The sequence below is a fragment of the Acomys russatus genome, chromosome 5 (assembly GCF_903995435.1).
Source record: "Acomys russatus chromosome 5, mAcoRus1.1, whole genome shotgun sequence".
Classification (NCBI taxonomy): Eukaryota; Metazoa; Chordata; class Mammalia; order Rodentia; family Muridae; genus Acomys; species Acomys russatus.
In genome coordinates this window covers 27,093,057-27,113,112 of record NC_067141.1, presented here as the reverse complement: position 1 = coordinate 27,113,112, position 20,056 = coordinate 27,093,057, and the positions used below count along the sequence as shown (strand labels likewise).

The window sequence follows — 20,056 nt, the reverse complement described above, 5'->3', positions numbered from 1 at the left end:
AGGTTTTGTTTTGTTTTGTTTTTTGTTTGTTTTTTAAATCCTGCTCTGGAATTTTTAGGGTGACTCATCTCAGCTCCAGAATCGTAGATAGCCGCTGCTGTCACTGTTTCGTTCCAACACCCTCAGTCTCTTCTCCCAGACCCACCCTCAAGGCCACCTCTCGCCTAGACAACGGCAGCCCGTTTCTCTGCTCCCACTCTGACTGCCTACAGACCTTCTGCACACAGTAGTCCAGGGGACCTTCTGAAAATATGAGGTGGAATCACACTTCTTCCTTCCTTTAAAACCCTTAATTTTTTTTTTTTTTTTTTTTTGGTTTTTCGAGACAGGGTTTCTCTGGGTAGCGTTGGCTGTGCTAGACTCACTCTGTAGACCAGGCTGGCCTCGAACTCACAGAGGTCCACCTGCCTCTGCCCCCCGAGTGCTGGGATTAAAGGCATGCGCCACCACCGCCCAGCTTCTTTGAAACCCTTTAAATACTTTAAATACTCTGCCTGAGTAAAAGTGCAATTCCTTGAGCGAAAAACCAGTGGGGCTCTAAGGAGTCACCCATTACCCCATTTGTAGCTACTGGTCTGCCTTGGCCGTCTCCATGTGCCCACAAGCACAGCCCAGAGCCTCAGCTCCCTATTCCTTCTGACCAGAACCTGCTCTTGCCAGAGTTCTCTGGGCTGGCTCCTTGCCTCAGTTCAAACAAGCTTTTCTCTCAAAGAGGCCCTGCCCAATTACCTGCTCCAGTACCCCCAGGCCTCAGAACCACCTGTCTCTGGTTTATAGACTCTTTCCCCCTAGGCTGGGAGCCCCACACCGACAGTCCGCCAGCTTTGCTCATCAGAACTCAGGAGGGGCTGGTACATGCTATGAAGAGATGGGCTGAGTGGGTGAGTAAGGTGGCCAGCCACACCCCAGGACTCCCGCCCAGCTGAGTCATGCCACAATCGGCTACTACCTTCATCTCCGCCATCCAGTCCATGAGGTAGAGCAGGTCCTGGAACACTTTCTGCAGCTCCAAGTTGAGAAGGAGCCGCTCACGGCGGGCAGCTACCATCTGCCGTAAGAAGTCCCAGAGGCGGGCCACGTTGTTCTGTCTTGCCGCAATGCGCTTAATGTCATGGTAGCGCTCAGCAGCCAGTTCCGCGGCCACAGCATCCACCGCCTGCACCCGGCCACTGTAGGCCACAATGTCTGTCTCGATGGCCTCATGTTTCCGCACTGCAGCCTCCACTGCTGCCAGCTCCAGACCAAAGTTGTCCTGTGACAGACGGGGAGGGGAAAGTTGGGAACCAGAGCATGCTGGCTGCCAGATGCCAACTTTAGGCAGTGGCTCTCTGTCCCCTCTGTGTCACCTCATGCTGCCTCACTGTCTTTTTTCCTGGACAAGCCTTGGGACCCCACCCACCCCCATCCCCGCCAGACCCTGAGTTTCACATGAGTCCCACCTGGGACACGAGGCGCTGGTTCTCACTGAGCCAGGTCTCCCGCATGGCAGCCTTGCGGTCGAAGCGAGCAGCCAGTTGCTCCAGCTTCTCCTGGCGGATCAGCTCTGTGCGCAAGGCCAGCTCTCGCTCGTGTTCGGCTTTCTCCAGCCGCTCCCAGGCCTGTGAGGCAGAGACTGGATTAGTATAGTGGGACCAGGGGAGAGGTCAGGATGCTGGGGCCCAGGTGAGTGCCACAGAAGCTGGGTCTAGCGGATCCACGGGACGAGACAAGTGAGGCACCTGTGTCTGGAAGTATGGGGATAAAAAGAGAGGTGCCAGACACGATGTGAAGCCACATAAAAGCTGTTTGCTTCTGGACAAGAGATGAAGTCATCTATGGAAAACGTCTGATTTGTCTACAGTGGTGGGACTCTGCAAGTGAACCTCAGTTTACTTGCATTAGTCTTCTCCCCACCCCCCAGACAGGGTTTCTAAGTGTAGCCTTAGTCTCCCCCCGCCCCCAGACAGGGTTTCTAAGTGTAGCCTTGATTACTTGCATTAATCTTATAATTCTGTTTTTAAAAGCATAAAACAACAGGCAGGCACCATGGCGCACTCCTGTCATCCTAGCATGCTGGGAAGCAAAGACAGGCAGATAGATGTCTGTGGTTTTTGGTTTTCGAGACAGGGTTTCTCTGGCTGTCATGGAACTCGCTCTGTAGTCCAGGCTGGCCCAGAAATCACAGAGATCTGCCTACCTCTGCCTCCCAAGTGCTGGGAATGAGGGAGCAAAGAAACCACAATCATGAGAGGATTCCAAGTCATGGCTGGGGTTACGGCGGTGGGTAGCAGGGCTTGGTTGAGGTCAAGAAGGCCCTTGGTCACCAGAGGCATAAAAAGTATGTATGCCAGGGAGGACCAGAGGGACGACCAAGGATGGCCATCTGTGTGGAGGCCACAGACCTTGTTGATGTCCGAGATGAGCCGGCCTTCACGTGGCGTGTAGACCTTCTGGTTGTTGGCCCGAAGCTTGCTCTGGATGGTGAAGAGCAACACCTCCAAGTTCCCTTTCTCTGTGAACCTAAAGCAGAAGTCAAGACGAGATCAGAGGCAAAGACCGTACAGCACCCAGAGCCTCAACTCCATGTCACAGAACACCCATGCTGCTTTTCCTTTTTCCTGTGAAAGCAAAAACAAAACAAAACAAAAACAAACAAAAAAACTAGCAAGAAAGCCAAAAGAAAACACTTTGGTTTTCTTTTTTTGTTTTTTTCTTGGAACTCACTCTGTAGACCAGACTGGCTTTGAGCTCACAGATCTGCCTGCCTCTGTCTCCTGAGTGCTGGGATTAAAGGTGTGTGCTATCAGCTGGGCGCAGTGGCATACATGCATGTAATCCCAGCACTCAGGAGGCAGAGGCAGGTGAATCTCTGCGAGTTCGAGGCCAGCCTGGTCCAGGACAGCCAAGGCTACACAGAGAAACCCTGTCTCGAAAAACAAAAAAACAAACAAAAAGTTGTGTGCCATCCTCACTTTGTTTTTCTTTCTTTTTTGGTGTGCGGGTAGTCTTCCTATGTAGCTCAGGCAAGCTTTGAACTCATAATGTTCCTGCCTTGGGTAACAAGGTAAGCATCACTATGCTTGGCTCAAAACATTATTTATTTTTATTGCTATTTTACTTACTTACTTACTGTAGCTAGCACTAGAGGTGGTACCCACGGCCTCATGGATGTTAAGCAGATGCTTGACCACTGAGGTACATCTTCACCTCTTTAAAAAAACTTTCTGTTTTATGATGGGTCTCAGTATGTTACACAGGCTGACTTTGAACTTAAGCATGTGATAACAACCTTTTCTCAGCTTCATGGATAGCCTGGATTATAAGCCTGCACCTCCAGCCTCAGCAGGAACATCATTTTAAAGTGACCCAAAGCTCTACAGAAATGGTGACTATTGTTACCCATGGAGGAAGTGCTGGCTTCTGCCTCGCACAACAGGTGCTACTGGGACCAGGGCTCAGTGACCAACAACTCACAGCTGTGACTAAGGCCTTGGCTCTCCCCACTCACTTCTCAGCACTCTGCACATGGTGACCCCTCGCCATTATCTACATTCTTTCACCCTTGCTTTCCAGAGGAGAAAACTGAACACAAACATGCCTCACTAGTTCTTCCATGACTGCTGGGTGGCATAGCCGGGATTTGAACTCATGCACTTTAGCTTTGGGTACTTAGCACAGCACTTTGTCTGCTATGGTGCATTAAGAACTCTTGTAGCCCACTTCTTCAACTATGGCAATCTTTTTTTTTTTTTTTTAAGATTATTTATTATGCATATAATGTTATGCCTTCATGTGTGCCTGTCCACCCAAAGAGGGAACCAGATCTCATTATAGATGGTTGTGAGCCACCATTGGGTTGCTGGGAATTGAACTCAGGGCCTCTGGAAGAGTAACCAGTGCTCTTAACCTCTGAGTCATCTTTCCAACCCCAATTATGGCAATCTTTTAACGTCAAGAACTCAAGCCGGTGGTGGTGAGCACGCCTTTAATCCCAGCACTTGGGAGGCAGAGGCAGGCGGCTCGCTGTGAGTTCAAGGCCAGCCTGGTCTACAAAGTGAGTCCAGGACAGCCAAGGCTACACAGAGGAACCCCTGTCTTGAAAAAACAAAAAACAAACAAACAAAACACAAAAAAAGAGACAACTCATTGGGGTGGGGGTATTTTCAGTTGGTTGCTTCATGACTTATTACTATTTTACAAAGGTCATGTTGGGGAGAGTCCTTAAGATTTCATCTTTGTTGAATGCCCAGAAGAGGATTTTCCAGGCATAGGGCCCCTCAAGCCATTCCGTGGGCCATAAAGAACAGAATAGGTTCTGGATGAGTAGCTTGATGACCTCTTCCCCGCCCACTCCCTGTCTGTCTGTCTGTCTCTCTCTCTCTCACACACTCTCCCTAGCACATATATAACCCTGCTAACAGCAGTCCTAACAGCTAACAGCCTTTGTGATGCTCTTGCTATTGGCTATGCTGCACTGCTAGCTGCTGACTTGCCTGTCAGGCCCAGTCCTGTTTATCTCTAGACTGAGACTACAGTGTTGCATGGCCCCAACCAGTATTTTTTTTTCCCCAGGCAGGATCTTATTCTGGCCACAGCAATCTTCCTGCTTCAGACTTCCAAATGCTGAGATTTGTAGGTACAAGCCACCACAGCTGGCTTGCAACCAGTAATTTTTATCTGATGGATTTCACTGACTTAACATGCCGTGGCAACCATTCGTCCATGGCCTGCTTTTTAAAAATGGCTAGTCATTAGAAAATGTGTTTTGGAACAACTGTGCTGTTTGGATGCTTCCAGTACTTTGAGCTGAGGGAATCGAGCCATTTCTGCACTGTCAAAGGTCCTTCCCAACAGGCCGCCCTCATTTAGGCTTTCCCTCAAGTGAGCACAGCTCTGTGCAGGCATGCTCTGGCAGGGTGGGGCCCAGGGGACACCTACTTGGGTGGCTTCTCTACAGTTCGGTAGGAGTTGAAAGACTGCAGCTGGTTTTGGACTCCGCTCAGGGAGTTGGCCAGTTGCCGGTCATTGAGGGTCACAATTGTTTGTTCAATCCACTGCAGCAGTTCAGAGGCCAGGGACTCGTATTTCTCCACCAGGTGTTCTGCTTCCATGGCATGGTCCAGGACCTGTGGGGCGGGAGATGGGCGGGCAGGTGTCTCACCCTGCTCCCTGTCTTAGGGGAGGAGGAGCTACGCCGGGCCTCCTCTGGTCCTAGCGCCCACTGTCTCACGGGAAGGGTACCTTGCCAATCCTTTTGCCTTCCACAGCCAGGGCCTTCATCTTAGAGAAGTAGTGGTAGTAGGTGGCCACGTAGGTGATGATGGACTTCTCATCAGGCTGGTCCACATTGACATCTGAGGAAAAGGATCACCCAGGTGAGGCAGATATCACAAGCCTGCCTCCCTCGCAGAAGCAGGCCTAAAGCCTGAGCGACAGTGGCACAGAAACTGCAAGCTAAGCCTCTTGACCCTGCGTGCAGTACAACTGGGACAGTCGCCTGCTCTTAGCACCATCTTGGGGCGTGGTCACGGCTATGGTTCCCAATCTGGTTCCCAAAGTTCAGCCTCCCGGGTGTAGCCAAGGAGGTAAGTATCCGTTCAGACCTAGCACTCCCTCTGCACACCACAGCTGAAGATGTCTTGCAGTCCCTGGGCTATGAGACTCAGGCCACACATTACTCCTCTCAAAGGCCACACTATGAGACTGGAAGCCCCTCCCAGCCTTCAGAAAACACCGGACAAGCTGGAGCTCCTGAAGTCATCTCGGTCAAGTCACAGGACCCTTCCCGCTGTGCTCCTGAGTTCTGCAGAACAGCCATAGTGAGAGTTTCTGTTTCTTTTAAAACTCCAGTTATGCTATGTGAACACTTTTCTGTTTTAATCCCAGGTGTGAGATAAGAGGCTGCTTCACAGCAGGTGACTATGATTTGCCTCGTGCACTAGCAGGGGCGTGGTTTTGCCAGCTGCAGATAGTTTATGCTTGGAATTCTGGGGACTCTTGAGAGGGTATAAATGTCAGAGCCCAGAGAGAGGCCAGCAGTGCTCCAGAGAAGGTAACTGCTGCTCCCTCTGTTGACCCTGGTTGATGTTGTTGGAGTTTGAGGAGAAGTTGGAGACAGCCTGACAATGAAGATGGGACTTGCCCCAAGGAACCCGACGACCCGAATCAGCAGGAAGCAGTCTAAAGAGGTCACTGTCCCTTCCCCTCTGACCTTCTTTCTCACCTACCTAGTGTTGGGAGCTTAGAAGGGATTAGTGTGGGATAAGGATTGGAAGGAGTGACAGGCAAAAAACCCCAAATAAAATACCTTTTTTTTTTAATAGCACCCATGGTAGCCATGCTTTGTAAACATTCTCCAAGGAACTTTGCACTTAGCTTTCTGTTTCTAAGTAGCCAATATATTCTGAGTGAGAACTGAATGACAAACCTGCCATTCTGAACGAAAAGGACACAGGAGATAGGGATACTAGTGGAATGAAAAATCAGGGAGAGAACCCGGGTGGTGGTGGCGCACACCTTTAATCCCAGCTTTCGGGAGGCAGAGGCAGGCAGATCACTGAGTTCAAGGCCAGCCTGGTCTACAAAGCCAGTACAGGATAATCAAGGCTACACAGAGAAACCCTGTCTCGGAGGAAAAAAAGAAAGAAAGGAAGGAAGGAAGGAAGGAAGGAAGGAAGAAAGAAAGAAAAAAGAAAAACCAGGGAAATCGAACTAGCCACGCAAGTAAGAAGAACCACTTCCAGCAGGGGCGTGTGGTCTGGCCCTCCGCCTTTTTCTGGGTGCACCCAGATTGCTCTGCCCTGCAAAGGCAGTGGGGGAAACAGGCTCCAGAGCTGGGCTGAACCTGAATCTCAGCTGGATCAGGTCTATGACCTTCAGCAGGTCACCTGACTTATCAAGTCCTTGTCTCTTCCGGAAACTGAGGGTAATAATGGCAAAGAAATGGTGTTGGGACAAGTAAGGCATATAAAGAGCAATGCAGCAGCAGGGACAAAGTCAGAGCTTAGTGACCACAGCTGACCTCAGCACCATGGAGGGAGTCAGAGGGGCATCTGACCATGGGCTAGTTCTCAGAATGAACCACGGGTCACATAGCTTAGCTAAAACCCCAGGATCTTAGAATACATCAGAGATCCTGTGAACCAGAGGCCTCTCATTTTATTTTTTAAATTTTTATTTAATTTATTTCTGTGGTGCTAGAGCATGCACAATGACCACTCTACCTCTGAGTTTCATGCCCAGGCCTCGTTTTCTCATTCTGGAGATGAGGAAACTAAGCCAGGCCAAGCAACTGGCTCTAAGTCACACAGGGGCTCTGGGCTAGGACAAAACCTACAGCCTAGAGCTCTTTCTGAGGCACAGCTCCCTTTCTTCATGCTAACTTTGTTTGTTTTGAGGTGGAGACTCATGTAGCCCAGACTGGCCTCAAGCCTGCTATACAGCAAGGCTGGCCTCAAATTCCTAATCCTCCTATCTTTGCCTGCTGAGTGTAAGGCACCACTCAGGCACTTTCTTTTCCCAAGGCACAACTTTTACCATATAAAGCTATCCTTCAGAAGAATAAGGTTCAGTGGCCTTGGGTGTGGAAATTATGACCATCACCTAACTCCAGAACATTTACATCCCTGGACTGCTGATGGTCCTTCCCCACCCCCATTCTGGCAACCACCCCCACCCGTTTGCCTCTGTCTTCCCACCTTCAGGATCCAGGAGCTTAGTCAGGCCGAGTTCCTTTTCAGCCAGATTGAAAGCATTCTGCAGATTGTAGTGAGCATTGCACTTCTTCAGGGACTCAAAATCCAGCAGGTCTGGCCTAGGGTGGGGGTGCGGGGGATGAGGGGTAGGGGCGGGGGAGGCAGGACACAGAACACATCAAAAAGCATGTCAGATCCTAAGGAAAAAAGTAAATGTACTGCTGGCTGGAAACACCCCAAAGCCCACCCGGGGTCCAGCATCCTACTTCCTGGCTCCTATCCCACATTCTTTTTTTCCCTCCTTCTTTTTGAGGCAGGGTCTCTCTTAACGTAGCCTTGACTGGCCTGGAACTCACTATGAGACCCGACTGGCCTTGATTTTGCTGTTCTTCTGCTTCCCGAGGACTGGATTTCCCTTCATTTTTTTCCCCGTCTCTATAGCTATGAGGTAACTCAGCCACTCTCCCGGCCTATGCTGGGTGCCCCGGGTCCTTCCCCCGTGCGTTCGCTAAGCCCGTGCTCTCACCGGTGCTTGTGCACAATGGCGTTGAAGGCCAGCCCATCTCTCCAACTGGTGGTGAAGTTGTGCACGTTGACATTGGGATACCTATAAGGACAGACCAGGAAAAGGGCAGAGAGCGCTTAGCCCAGGTCTGTGGAACAAGGGTGGAGCCCATCCTTCCTATACCGCCCACTCTGGGTGTGGCCATGCCCTCTCACCCTGCGGTCTTCATCTGGCACCACAGCAGCAGGGCATCCTTGGCTGACTTCTTCTCCTTGTTGTCCTCTGTCTCCACACTGATGTCTTGGATCTAAGAAAAGTAGCAAGCTGGACCTTCACTCCTACTGTCAACACTCTTGGTGTTATCAGACACACTCAAGAGAACCACAGGAAACTGATCTTTGGGGGTGCTGTGTGACGGGACAGGCCTGGACCCTTATATCCGGGGCTTGTGACACATTCATTATCAGGGCTTGTGGGACATCAATGGAGTGGCAGTGCCTAGATGGAAGGGAGCCGGTTCTGCCAGGTGGAGAATATGGGCAGCTGAATGAGTGCCTTGTGGGAGCTGGCTTTCAAAGGTGGAGCTGAAAAAGCTCTGCTTGGAGGTCAGCTGGGGAGGGGTAGGTTCAATCAGAGGAGCTGAGATGGCACCAGGCAGAGTTCAACATGGAAAGTGACAAGACCCTGTCAGATGCAAGGATAGTGCTTCAAAGGCAAACTGATCTAGAAAGTTCTAGTTGCTCAGGTTTTGTTTTGTTTTGTGTTTTTCCATTTGCTTTTTGAGACAGGGTTTCTCTGTGGAGCCCCACATGTCCTGGGACTCACTCTGTAGACCTGGCTGGCCTCATACTCACAGCGACCCACCTGCCTCTGCCTCCCAAGTACTGGGATCAAAGGCGTGCGCCACCACCTCCCGGCCTAGATGCTCAATTTTTCAAGTTTATTTATTATTATTTTATTTTAATGTGTATGGGTGTGTTTGTCTGTGCACCATGTGTGTGTTAGTGTTCACAAAAGATGGCATCACATCCCCTAGAACTAGAGTTAGTGGTGGTTGGGAACTGCCATATGGGCCCTGGGGATTGAACTCAGGTCCTCTGGAAGAGTAGCCATTACAGTGCTCTTCCCTTCTGCGCCACCTCTCCAGCACCTCGGTTTTTGTATTTATCCTGTCACGGACCATCAGTAACAGTGTGGGGAGTGCAAACCACCTGGCGGATACCTGGAACCGAAGGATGATGGTCCACACCAGCCCGAGGGTCAGACGGTGGTTTCCATCCACAATGTCGTGAGAGCCCATGTTTTCCAAGTGTACTTTCTGCTCCTTCAGGAACTGCAGGGCTTTATCCACATTCTCCAGGCAGTGAATCCGCATCCGGCCCTTCGTGGGCTTCGGCTGTCAGGCAGGGGATGGAGGGCACAGTGGCATGGGACCATGGCTTCCTTACAAACCTGTTCTACACCTCCCATTATCTCCTTCGGGGACCACAGGACCAGCCCTGGGGTCAGGCCAGAGGTCAAAGAGCCCAAGCAAGGTCACAGATGGGCCTTGGGCAGATTAAGATTCCCAAGGGAATTAATTGCACCCAGAGCGGGTGGGAGAAGAAATGTTTTCAATGGGGTCACTGTTCCTGTCTCTGCGAAGCATGGCTCCCATGTAATCCACGGAGCAAAGCCTCTTGGAATTAGACCATCCTCTGGGCAGAGGAGCCACCGTGTTTTGCTCAGCTCTCTACAGCCTCTTCCTGTGCTTTGCTCCCTTGGCCATCCTTTTTCCATCCATTACCCCAGCTCACCAGGGTCTCTCCCGAGAGCACCTCCAGGAGCCTCAGGAGGTTGCGCCCGTCCCGCAGGTCGCTGTACAGGTCTCCCACCCGGCATGTCACCCGGGCCAGGTGGGAGTTCACCCACTTGGTGAAGGTTTTCTTCTGCACGGCTTCTCGCTCATCTGCAGGGGCAATGAGAAATCATTTCTGTCCTTCAAGGACAGTATGCCTGCTTCTAAACACCAACAGGCAGGGTGTAGGATGGGGTCCCTGGGATGCCTGAGAGAGTGGAAGTGATGGCTGGGGATGGCCAAGAGAAAAAAAAAAAACCAATAATCTATACAGTTAAGAAATGAAGTTCGAGCTGGGGGGTGGTGGCACACGCCTGTAATCCCAGCACTTGGGAGGCAGAGGCAGGTGGATCGCTGTGAGTTCGAGGCCAGCCTGGTCTACAGAGCGACTTCAGGTTACACAGAGAAACCCTGTCTCGAAAAACCAAAAAAGAAAAAAAAGAAAGAAAGAAAAAGAAAAAAAGAAATGAAGAGCCTAGAATGAGCTCATGAGCGAAGGATAAGTAAAGCAAGACAGACAAAAGAGGCCTTAAGAAGATAGGATGGAGCCAGGCAGTGGTGGGTCATACTTTTAATCCCAGCACTCTGGAGGCTGAGGCAAGTAGATCTCTAAGTTCAAGGCCAGCCTGGTCTACAGAGTGAGTTTAAGGACAGACAGGGCTACACAGAGGAATCTTGTCTGGAAAAAAACAAAAAACAAAGAACCACACAAAACATCAAAAACCAACCAACCAAACAAACAAAAAGAAGAAAGGATGGAAGAAACGGTCCAGGTTGGGGGCAGGGGGTAGGTAGGCTTCATGCTGTAACAATATTGAAATACTGGCAGCTTACTCGGTGCCTCAGCTTCTCCATTTGTAGGATGAGCATATTACCTCCTACTTTATTGGATCACATGGCAATTACATGAGATATTATGTACAGCACATCTTGCAGGTGTGCAGTGCAACAAAGCTCCCTACCGGATGAAGGCAGGGACCTCCTCTTTCAGATATGGACAAGGGAGAAGGTGTGGCATCTAAATATGGCAGCAGATTTCCTAGACGGTCAGCAACCAGACTTGACAGTGCAGAGACTGTGTGGGCCTTTAAGCAGGCTCCCTGTCCTGGGTCATGTACAGAAAAAGAAAAGGTCGGATACTCTAGCCTAAGGCAGAGTTGCACAGTTGCCTGTAGAGGCCTGGAACACCAACACTCCAAGATTAAGAAATACTTTATAAGAATTTAGGCCAGGCGTGGTTGGCACATGCATTTAATCTTGAGAGGCTGAGGCAGGAGGATCTTTGTGAATTCCAGACCAGCTACAGTGGATTTCACCAGACAGTGAGATCCCGTTTCAAACAAAAACAAACAAGAAATAAGAACTTGGGGCCTGGAGAGATGGCTCAGAGGTTAAGAGCACTGGCTGCTCTCCTAGAGGACCAGGGTTCAATTCTCAGCACCCACATGGTAGCTCACAACTGTCTGTAACTCTAGGTCCAGGAGATCTGACTCTCTTACACAGACACATGCAGGCAAAACACCAATGTACATGAAAGAAAGAAAGAGAGAAAAAAGAAAGAAAGAAAGAAAGCCTCTCATCCCCCAGGGAGCTCCTGACAAGAGGTACTGTCAGGTAGCACAGGAAACTGATGGTTCCAAACTTTGAAAATGCACAGGAAAGGTTTTAAGCCCTAAAGGTTTTAAGCTACTTTGGAGGCCAGGATTCCTGTCGGTTGCCCTTAGAGAGCCTATGTGAGGACCCGGCCCCAGTGGGAAGTGTGTGGAGTCCCATTTGTCTCTGTGTCAGCACCAGCACTGCCCTCCCCCCCAATAAAACAGCCACACACCCAAGTCTACTCCTGACTTTCTCATCTCCAGTTCCTGTGCCAAACCTGGGGTCCTAGTCACCGTGTTGAATATGCCCTAGCACTTGCAGCGCTCCCTGACACCTGCCCTGTGAGCATGAAGCACACAGACAGATTAAAAGTGGACATAGTACCTAGAAAGACCTGGTATATCCAGGCACCAAAGTATAGCATCAGAAGACACCCACAATATCCCTAAACACACACACACACACACACACACACACCATCAAATAAACTTATCTGTGCCCAGATGAGCGTTCCTGTTCAGACATCTGTGGGACCTGTGACTACAAACCCTCTCCTTAGACACATGGTCCTGTTCGTTTTCCACACATGCTCCCTTCACACCCACTCAGAAGCCAGGAAAAATACATAAAAGCTCTAGGTCCTAAGCCTCTGGCCCACTGTCCTTCTCTCCTTCCTCATCACGGCCAGTGCAGCCAAACCATGAGGGCGAGCCGCCAAGGAAGACTGCCGTGGTCTCTCCAGATGATGACATTGGTCTACAAGCTCTTTTCATCCACACCACCTTGGCACCCAGCAGGGAACCTCAAGGTCGCACCCCGACCCCCCACCTCATTCAGTGGGAGACCAGTTGTCCACACAAGCCTGCATTCTCTGGCTACTTGCAAGGGTTTCCTCTAAGCTTCACCACCGTTGTCCCTCGACATAAACATTTGAGTCACAGAAAGCGGTAGGCATGGCTTTGGGGCCTGCTAGCTCTCTTCTTGTCCCAGATTCCCTTTAGCACAAGTCTCCCCCCCACCCCAACCCCCAACCCCCACCCCACTCTGCCCAGGGAAACTCACCTTGAAGCTGTTTGAATCGTCCTTCCAGCACGCTCGCGTACTGAGCAGGGTTGATGAAGGCGGCTGGCGAGAGCAGGACGCCCCCAGGGTTCTGAGACCCTTCCACGGCCTCATAGTAAAACTCGCCAGCCCCGTTCAGGCCGTTTCCATGTACCCTGCCCACTCCGTTCGCACTCATGGTGCCTGCTGCCTGCCTCCTACTCAGCCCGTGGCCCAGAGTCCATGCTCCCCTGCCGAGGCAGGGTGAGGAGTGTGTGTCCCCTGAGCCTGTGCTGGGGGGGGGGGGGGGTGGTCCAGAAATAGGCTTCCCGTACCTGGTTGGGTGGAGTGGTTTCAAGGATGCTGAGAGTTTCAAGGAGTGGGGGGAAAAGTTATGGGATGCCTGAGCTTCTGAGACAGTGAGTAGGGCACACCTGGTTGTGGGGAGAAGAGACAGAGGCAGCTCCAGACAAACAGGTCGGACAGTGGCGGGGGGAGGGGCAGGCTGCTCAGGAGGCGGAGCCAGTTGGGGCTTGGCCAGGCCCTGCATGGGCGGAGGAGGGAGTTGCCAGCACTCAGAGACCTGCTCGTCAAGCTACTAGTTGCCCAAGACTAGGGAAAACCTGCCAGAGTAGGGCCCAAAGCAAACTCCTGCTTTCAGGTCCGCAGGTGGGCCAACCTCTCTGGGAGTCTCTGGGTGGGCTCCTACCAGGACGCCTGAGCTTGGATCTCAGCCCTGCGAGGAGAGAAATATGGAGGCAAGGAGATCCTGGGAGAGACGCCAGGTGTGCCTGCTTTTGACTTCTATGGCCTCCTCTGGGGAGTAAGTACTGTGACTGTCCTCCAGTAGCAGCCCTTTCCTGCTGCCCGCCACGCTCCTCAGTCAACACCCCAGTCCCCGACACCCTAATATTGGGCATGTCTACTAGGTGCCCTTCCTACCTCTTCTCCAGCTTCTGCTTTTGTCATTGGCAGCTTGTTACTTGTTCCTCCTCATTTTTAATCATTTAGGACTTGGCACCTACTGAGTGAGAGGCACCGTACAAGGCAAAGCCCATTCACAGATACCTCTTCAGGGGAATCCAGCCTCGGGCAGGGATAAACACTCAATGAGAGCACTATGTGTGTGCGCACGCGAGCGTGTGTGTGCGCGCGCGCGCATGTGTGTGTGTGTGTGTGTGTGTGTGTGTGTGTTCATATGGTGACAGTTCTGATTGGCACAGGACTTGCTGCAGTTTGAGAATGTTAGGAAATGTGCGGCAAGTGCCCGGACATGGTAGCCGTACTGGGTGGCCTGGGGCATCTCACAGACATGGTCAGAGTCCTGGGTAGCATCTGTCATATGAAGTAGACCTGGAAAATTTACCGGGTCGCTTTAGCATATGCACATAGACATGATCACATTGGCTGGCATGTGACCTGTGCAGACACAGTAAGTTCTGAGGTATGTGGCAGTGTGGATGTCTTGGGAGTCTCAGGTAGCAATGTGCACAGTGACATCAGTGGTTGTACTACAGGATACATGAATCTAAAAAGAACTAGACTATCAGGCATACTTCTCCAAAAGAGGTGGCATTTTCCATGCCCCACGTTTTTTGCCATCCCTGAGCTATCGAAGTATTTCATCAGCCACTCTTCAGCCCTAGGCAGGAAAATGCCAGGAGAAAGTGGCCCACAAACCCCACGAGCTGTAGCCATTGTCTCATGCTGGGCTGGCTGAGTATCATTTCCAGGAAAGCTTTTAAGAATCATGAGTTCTAAGCCGGGCGAGGTGGCGCACGCCTTTAATCCTGGCAGAGGCAAGGGGATTTCTGTGAGTTCGAGGCCAGCCTGGTCTACAAAGGGAGTCCAGGACAGCCAAAGGCTACACTGAGAAACCCTGTCTCAAAAAGCTAAAATAAATAAATAAATAAAATTAATTAATTAAAAAAAAAATCATGAGTTCTACATGTCTAAAAGTTCTAAGGTCCATCTTTCTTGAGAACCTCTATTTGTAAAAAATCATCCAGGCCTCCAAATCTCTTCTGCTGAGACCCGCCCCACTGGGGAAAAATCACTCCTTAAGTGCAAGTAAGGCTCTCTTATACTGGAACTGGCTAAGCCACCACAGGTCAGTAGCTTTGAGGAGAGTGGGATGAATGTGGAAGGCAGATTGGGTGGGTGGCCTTAGGGTGTGTGCGTGACTCAGTCTCAAAGCAGCCACTGGCTGGTGGTGGTGTCAGGTGGCAGCTGCGCTCCAGTTGCTATGACCACTACCCCCCCCACACACACCCCCAAGGCAGGGAGGCCTGTCAGACTGGTTTGTCTGTACCCAGTTCAGCCAAGGGGAGAGCCTTGGCCATAGGGGAGGGCAGGGACCTGGATGGGGCGGGAGAGGAGCACAAGGCCTGGGAGAATGGGACGGCAGCTGCTGAGAGAGTTGCTTCAGGGAACAGGCAAATAAAATAATAGGAGTGAGAAGCAGCAGGTAGAGGGACAGGTGGGCAGAGTACCAGGAAGGTATAATGGGCAGGGAGGGGAACCGGTGTGGGAGGTGACAGTGGGAATTAAGGGAGGCACACTGGGAGGGAAGGTGAGGGAGAGGGTGGGGACATAAATGACAACTGCAGTGAGAAGGCAAAGCAGTGCAGGGACAGAGACCTGACTCTGAAACTGAGCTCATCTACCCAGATGGCTACTTCCCAGGCTAACATGGGTGGCATCTCTAGGCTAGGGGAGAAGGAAGCTAGGGTGCATTGTGCACCGCACTGCATTTATCCTTGAGGTGGATTCGTGGGCAGGGGGTGGGGACTGTCCTTGCTTCTTTGGAGCAGCAGCTTAGAAAACGAAGCCTTCCCCATAAAGACCAAAGATTCTCCCTCCCAAGCTCACAGACCCATCTCCAGCAATCCCACGATCCCCCTGCCCTTCCTTACCTGCCAGGGCCTTGATTCTGGACCTCTCAAAGAGGCGGGCTGAACTGCTGTCATTGTCCCAATCTGAGTCGGGCAGATCCCAGCGGTTGTTGATGTCACTATACTGGCCCTGGATCTCCAAGCTGTCGAAGTCTGTGGGTGACAGAGTGCTGCTCATGGTGGTGGGTGGCTTCCTGTTCCTACAAAAAAGACAGACGTGGCTGGTGAGGTGTGCCTTGGGGATGCTGAGCCTGTCACTCATCATGCCCTTTTTCTTTCTTTTTGTTTGCTTGCCTTTCTTTCTTTCTTTCTTTCTTTCTTTTGAGACAGGGTTTCTCTTGTGCTCCCCCCTCCCCCTGCCTGTCCTGGAACTTGCTTCGTACACTAGGCTGCCATTGAACTTAAAGAGATCTGCCTGCCTCTGCGTCCAGCATGTGGGCCACCGCGTCTGGCTCGCCCTGGATCTGCTCTCCTTGGCTGTGGCAGAGGCCTATGGGTAGTGGCTAGACAGCAATGACAGATGCCCATGAAGGACGGTAGGAAGGAAACAGTGGTGCCTGGAAGCACAAAGTAGAAAGGAATGACTTCAAGGGCCACAGGCCAGACTTCGCTAGGGCAGAGCAGGAGGTGAGGGCAGGTTTCAGGGTGATGCAGGCAGCAGGTATAGGCCCTCTTGGGCAGGAAATAGAAAATGATGTTCTTTCAGTATCCACTTCTACTCTTGTTCCGAGTCTTCTTTATAGGCAACTGGACATTAAAGACCTCAACTCTAATCTAGAGCTGAAGATAAATCTACCACGGTACATAAAAAAGATGGATGCACTGAAGCAAGCATGGGCCAAGGTCTAGGTGTTCATAGGAGGACACAGCGTGTTTCTTACCTTTTGGGTTCTTTTTGTTGCTACAGAAAATGCTTTCTAACTACTTAACAAATGCTGCGAGAGCCGGGCATGGTGGCACATGCCTTTAATCCCAGCACTTGGGAAGCAGAGGCAGGCGGATCTCTGTGAGTTCGAGGCCAGCCTGGTCTACAAAGAAAGTCCAGGACAGCCAGGACTACAAGAGAAACCCTGTCTTGGAAAAACAAAACAAAACAAAACAGACAAACAAAAAACCCAAATGCTGTGAGATGTGGTCCTGCCCTTTAGGAGCTGGGGGCCTTCCCTGATCCACAGATGAAGTGGCCGTGCTGCTGTAGTTAACCCACCAGCTCAAGGCCATGTGGCTTGAAGCCACAGTACTAGGTTCTGAAGCAAGGTTCATTCTGTTTTGTTTTCAAGACAAGGTTGCCCTGTGTAGCCTTGGCTGTCCTGGACTCGCTTTGTAGACCAGGCTGGCCTCGAACTCATAGAGATCCGCCTGCCTCTGCCTCCCTGAGTGCTGGGATTATAGGCGTGGGCCACCATGTCGAGCTCTTTCTGACTTTTGCCATGGTATCTGGACCATGTATGCTTGCCAGTGCTGTTTATGACCTTAACTTAAGTAAACACACTCTGTCCTCATGTGAGTTTCAGATTAGCTGCTGGGGATTTTTTGAAAGTCTGTAAGGTTCAAAGTTCTTGTGTGATACAACATTTAGTAGCCAATCAAGGGAATGGGGGGTGGAGAGTTATAACTTTAACAGAACTCTAAATCCTACATTTTTTTTCATTTTCCTACTATCTCTTCCACATAGACATTTTAAACTCAAGAACTACTTAAGTACCTAGTCCAAGGCTGCATATCCTTGGCAGTAACTGATCTGGGAAGGAAGGAGGTGAGGAAAGCTTCTCATGTGGTTTGGGGAAGGCTGGGTGGTGAGGTGGGGAGAGAGGAGTGTTCACAGGGCACACAAAGACAGAACTTGGCTACTATGATTAGCTGGTTTCAGAGAGCTGAAGCTGGTCCTATTTCAGGGTAGGGCAGGACTGCCCAACCCCCCCACTCCCCGCCCCTCACTCCCCATCCTTCCACCCCCCCACCCCCTACCCCAACTCACACCAGATTTTCCTGGGTGTAGCACAAAGACATGGGCTCTGCTTTCCGTACCCATTGCTGTGATTTAAAAAAAAAAAAAAACCCTCTGACTAAAACCAACTTAGGGAGGAAATGATTTTTTGGCTTATGAATTTGAAGTCATAATCCATCACTAAGGGACAGCAGGGCAGCAACTCAAGCAGGAGCTTGAAGCAAAGCCACCGAGGACTGCACTGCTTGGCTGGCTGGCTGGCTACCGCCCTGTGCAACCTGCTCAGGGAATGGTGCTGCCCCCAGTGGACTGAGGCCTCTTATGCCAATCAACAATCTAGACAACCCCCCACAGACGTGCCCACAGGCCAAGCTGCTCCAAGCAGTTCCTTAAAGGAGGCTTTCCTCTCTGAAGACAAGGCTTTATCACAGTGACAGTTAAAGCTAACAAGGCCAAGCTGTAAAGAATAAACTTGTCTAGTTCCAAGATTTGGATCTTTCATTACCCTATAGACAGGGAGCTTAATTTCCATTAGCCCTCGGACTTCTTTCCTGTCATTTTCTACCAACAGAGTCACTGGATTTGCTCTGTAAATATTTATATAAAACTAAATTGTAGGGCAGAGTTGAACCACCCTGAGCAAAGAGCCAGGCATGACCTGAACCAGTCACCCAGCACTTTTGGTTTTGAACAAGAAACTAGAGTCTGACTCAGACAGAAGCCCTCAGCCCTACTCTGTGTTTGCAGTTAAAGCCTCCTAACCAGAGGCTACTCTCAGCTCCGCTGAAGGAAGTGTTAGAACCCAACCTCTCCACAGATCTTCCAGCAAAAGCACTCCCATAATGACATCCAGTTCCCTCCTCATTCGTTTTGTTTTTGTTTTTTGTTTTTTGTTTTTCGAGACAGGGTCTCTCTGTGTAGCCTTGGCTGTCCTGGACCCACTTTGTAGACCAGGCTGGCCTCGAACTCACAGCGATCCACCTGCCTCTGCCTCCCGAGTGCTGGGATTATAGGCATGAGCCACCACGCCCGGCTTTACTGGTTTCTTTTTATAAGACAAAACAAACAAACACACACACACACACACACAAAAGAATACAAACTTACTAAAACAAGCCCTGGCTTTTTTGTCGTTGATGTCGTTGGTTTTATTTGTTTATTTGTTGCCAATGGATTCCTTCAGGCACAGAAGTGCTGCCAACTTCTCTGCAGACCCCACCATTCCCTTTTGCTCCTCCCAGGACCTACTAGTGTCCAGACCTGCGATCCTGGCTTTCCAGGGATGTCTGGCTGGTAAGGCCTTTCTATAAACTCCTGTAATTTAGGGGGAGAAAGTCTGGAGCTAGAGTGTCACTAAATGAGACTAAAAACATGAGCATAAAACACTCTTCTCTCCAAAATCAAGTCTGGGACTTCACATGCTTTGGGACCTGCTTCTCCAAGCGTGCCACGGTACGGATAAGAAACCAACAAGGCACAGGGGCTCTCAGGTCACACACCCTCATGGGTCACTATGCTGTGACTCCACAGGGCCTATTCCAGCATATCACGAGGACAATGTTCTCTGGAATTGTTCAGCACTGTGGCTCTGAGGCCCTGTCTCTGTGTCTTGACAGTCAGTTTCTAAGCATTCTAGCTCTGCACCATCCCCCCCCCCCCGGCTCCCTCCCCCCCATTATCCTGTACAACATGTTTTCTGTGTTCCAACAGTCGCCATCTCCAGAGTCTTATGGTTTTCTGCTTGTGTTTTCCTACCCAGATTGCCCCTTATGTACGACCTGGGTCTCCATGTTCACACATCCAAGTGAATCCCCAGCTGCATAAAAACTGTCTTCCCACTTCAACGGAGAATCCTCAAGTTTACTCTCCTCCAAGGATTCCTGAACTCTGACTTAAAGGGAGGTGCCACCATTAATCCAGGTTACAGTTCTACACTCCCTCATCCTTGGCTACTGACCTCAGCGGGGCCCAGGAAGCTTATGTGGTTAGCATCAGGGCAGGGTTATCTCCCTCCAGCTCCAGACTAGCGGTCCTGCGGGAGCCTATGCCCGCCCAAGCACCGCTGAGTACAGACTCTGCTTAGACATGTGTTGGTCCTGCGGGCAACTCGACCCTCTCTCCCTATTTTCTGCCCTGCCCTGTCCTCTAATGCCTCCTGTCACTACACCCTGATCCAGACTAATTCGCTACCTCCCTCAGAGCGAGCCTCCCTCCTCCCCGCTTCACTGAACACTCTGAATACAGCGACCACGGTGCGTATCACATTTATGACCACTAGTTGTTTATATGTCGCTGCTTGTTCCACTTTTAACTTCTTGAAAACTGGGGTGTTGGTCTCCCCCATCCCCCGCCACCTGCCCTTTCTGGGCCCAGCAGAAGAGGTATTCAGTAAAGAGATGTGACATGAATTCATCATAAGTCTTATTTTGGTCATTGAATCAATGTTTTTCTTAGGGGCGGAGAGAAGGGAGATGGGAGGAGAAAGAACCTGCTTCTCTGCCGGAGGATTTTCAGGGCTAAGGAGCCTCAAATGCAAGTCACATGACCTGAGCACTGGGCCCC

General features: G+C 50.8%; 1 protein-coding gene across 3 annotated transcripts in view; it reads right to left on the bottom strand.

The window, feature by feature from the left end:
* Nucleotides 1-20,056, bottom strand: part of Sptbn2 (spectrin beta, non-erythrocytic 2) — a 43,564-nt gene that overhangs the window by 20,484 nt on the left and 3,024 nt on the right. For 2 of the 3 annotated variants that reach the window (XM_051145843.1, XM_051145844.1), the window contains exons 2-12: nt 15,568-15,746; nt 9,975-10,126; nt 9,401-9,574; nt 8,394-8,485; nt 8,200-8,280; nt 7,677-7,792; nt 5,221-5,333; nt 4,918-5,105; nt 2,382-2,499; nt 1,440-1,598; nt 950-1,252 (exon numbers count right to left, since the gene is read on the bottom strand). In XM_051145843.1, coding sequence (XP_051001800.1) covers nt 950-1,252; nt 1,440-1,598; nt 2,382-2,499; nt 4,918-5,105; nt 5,221-5,333; nt 7,677-7,792; nt 8,200-8,280; nt 8,394-8,485; nt 9,401-9,574; nt 9,975-10,126; nt 15,568-15,724 — 1,653 coding nt within the window. In that variant the 5' untranslated portion in view covers nt 15,725-15,746. Of the gene's footprint in view, nt 1-949; nt 1,253-1,439; nt 1,599-2,381; nt 2,500-4,917; nt 5,106-5,220; nt 5,334-7,676; nt 7,793-8,199; nt 8,281-8,393; nt 8,486-9,400; nt 9,575-9,974; nt 10,127-12,673; nt 12,971-15,567; nt 15,747-20,056 lie in introns of those variants that run through there. The other variant, XM_051145841.1, reaches the window with a different exon arrangement.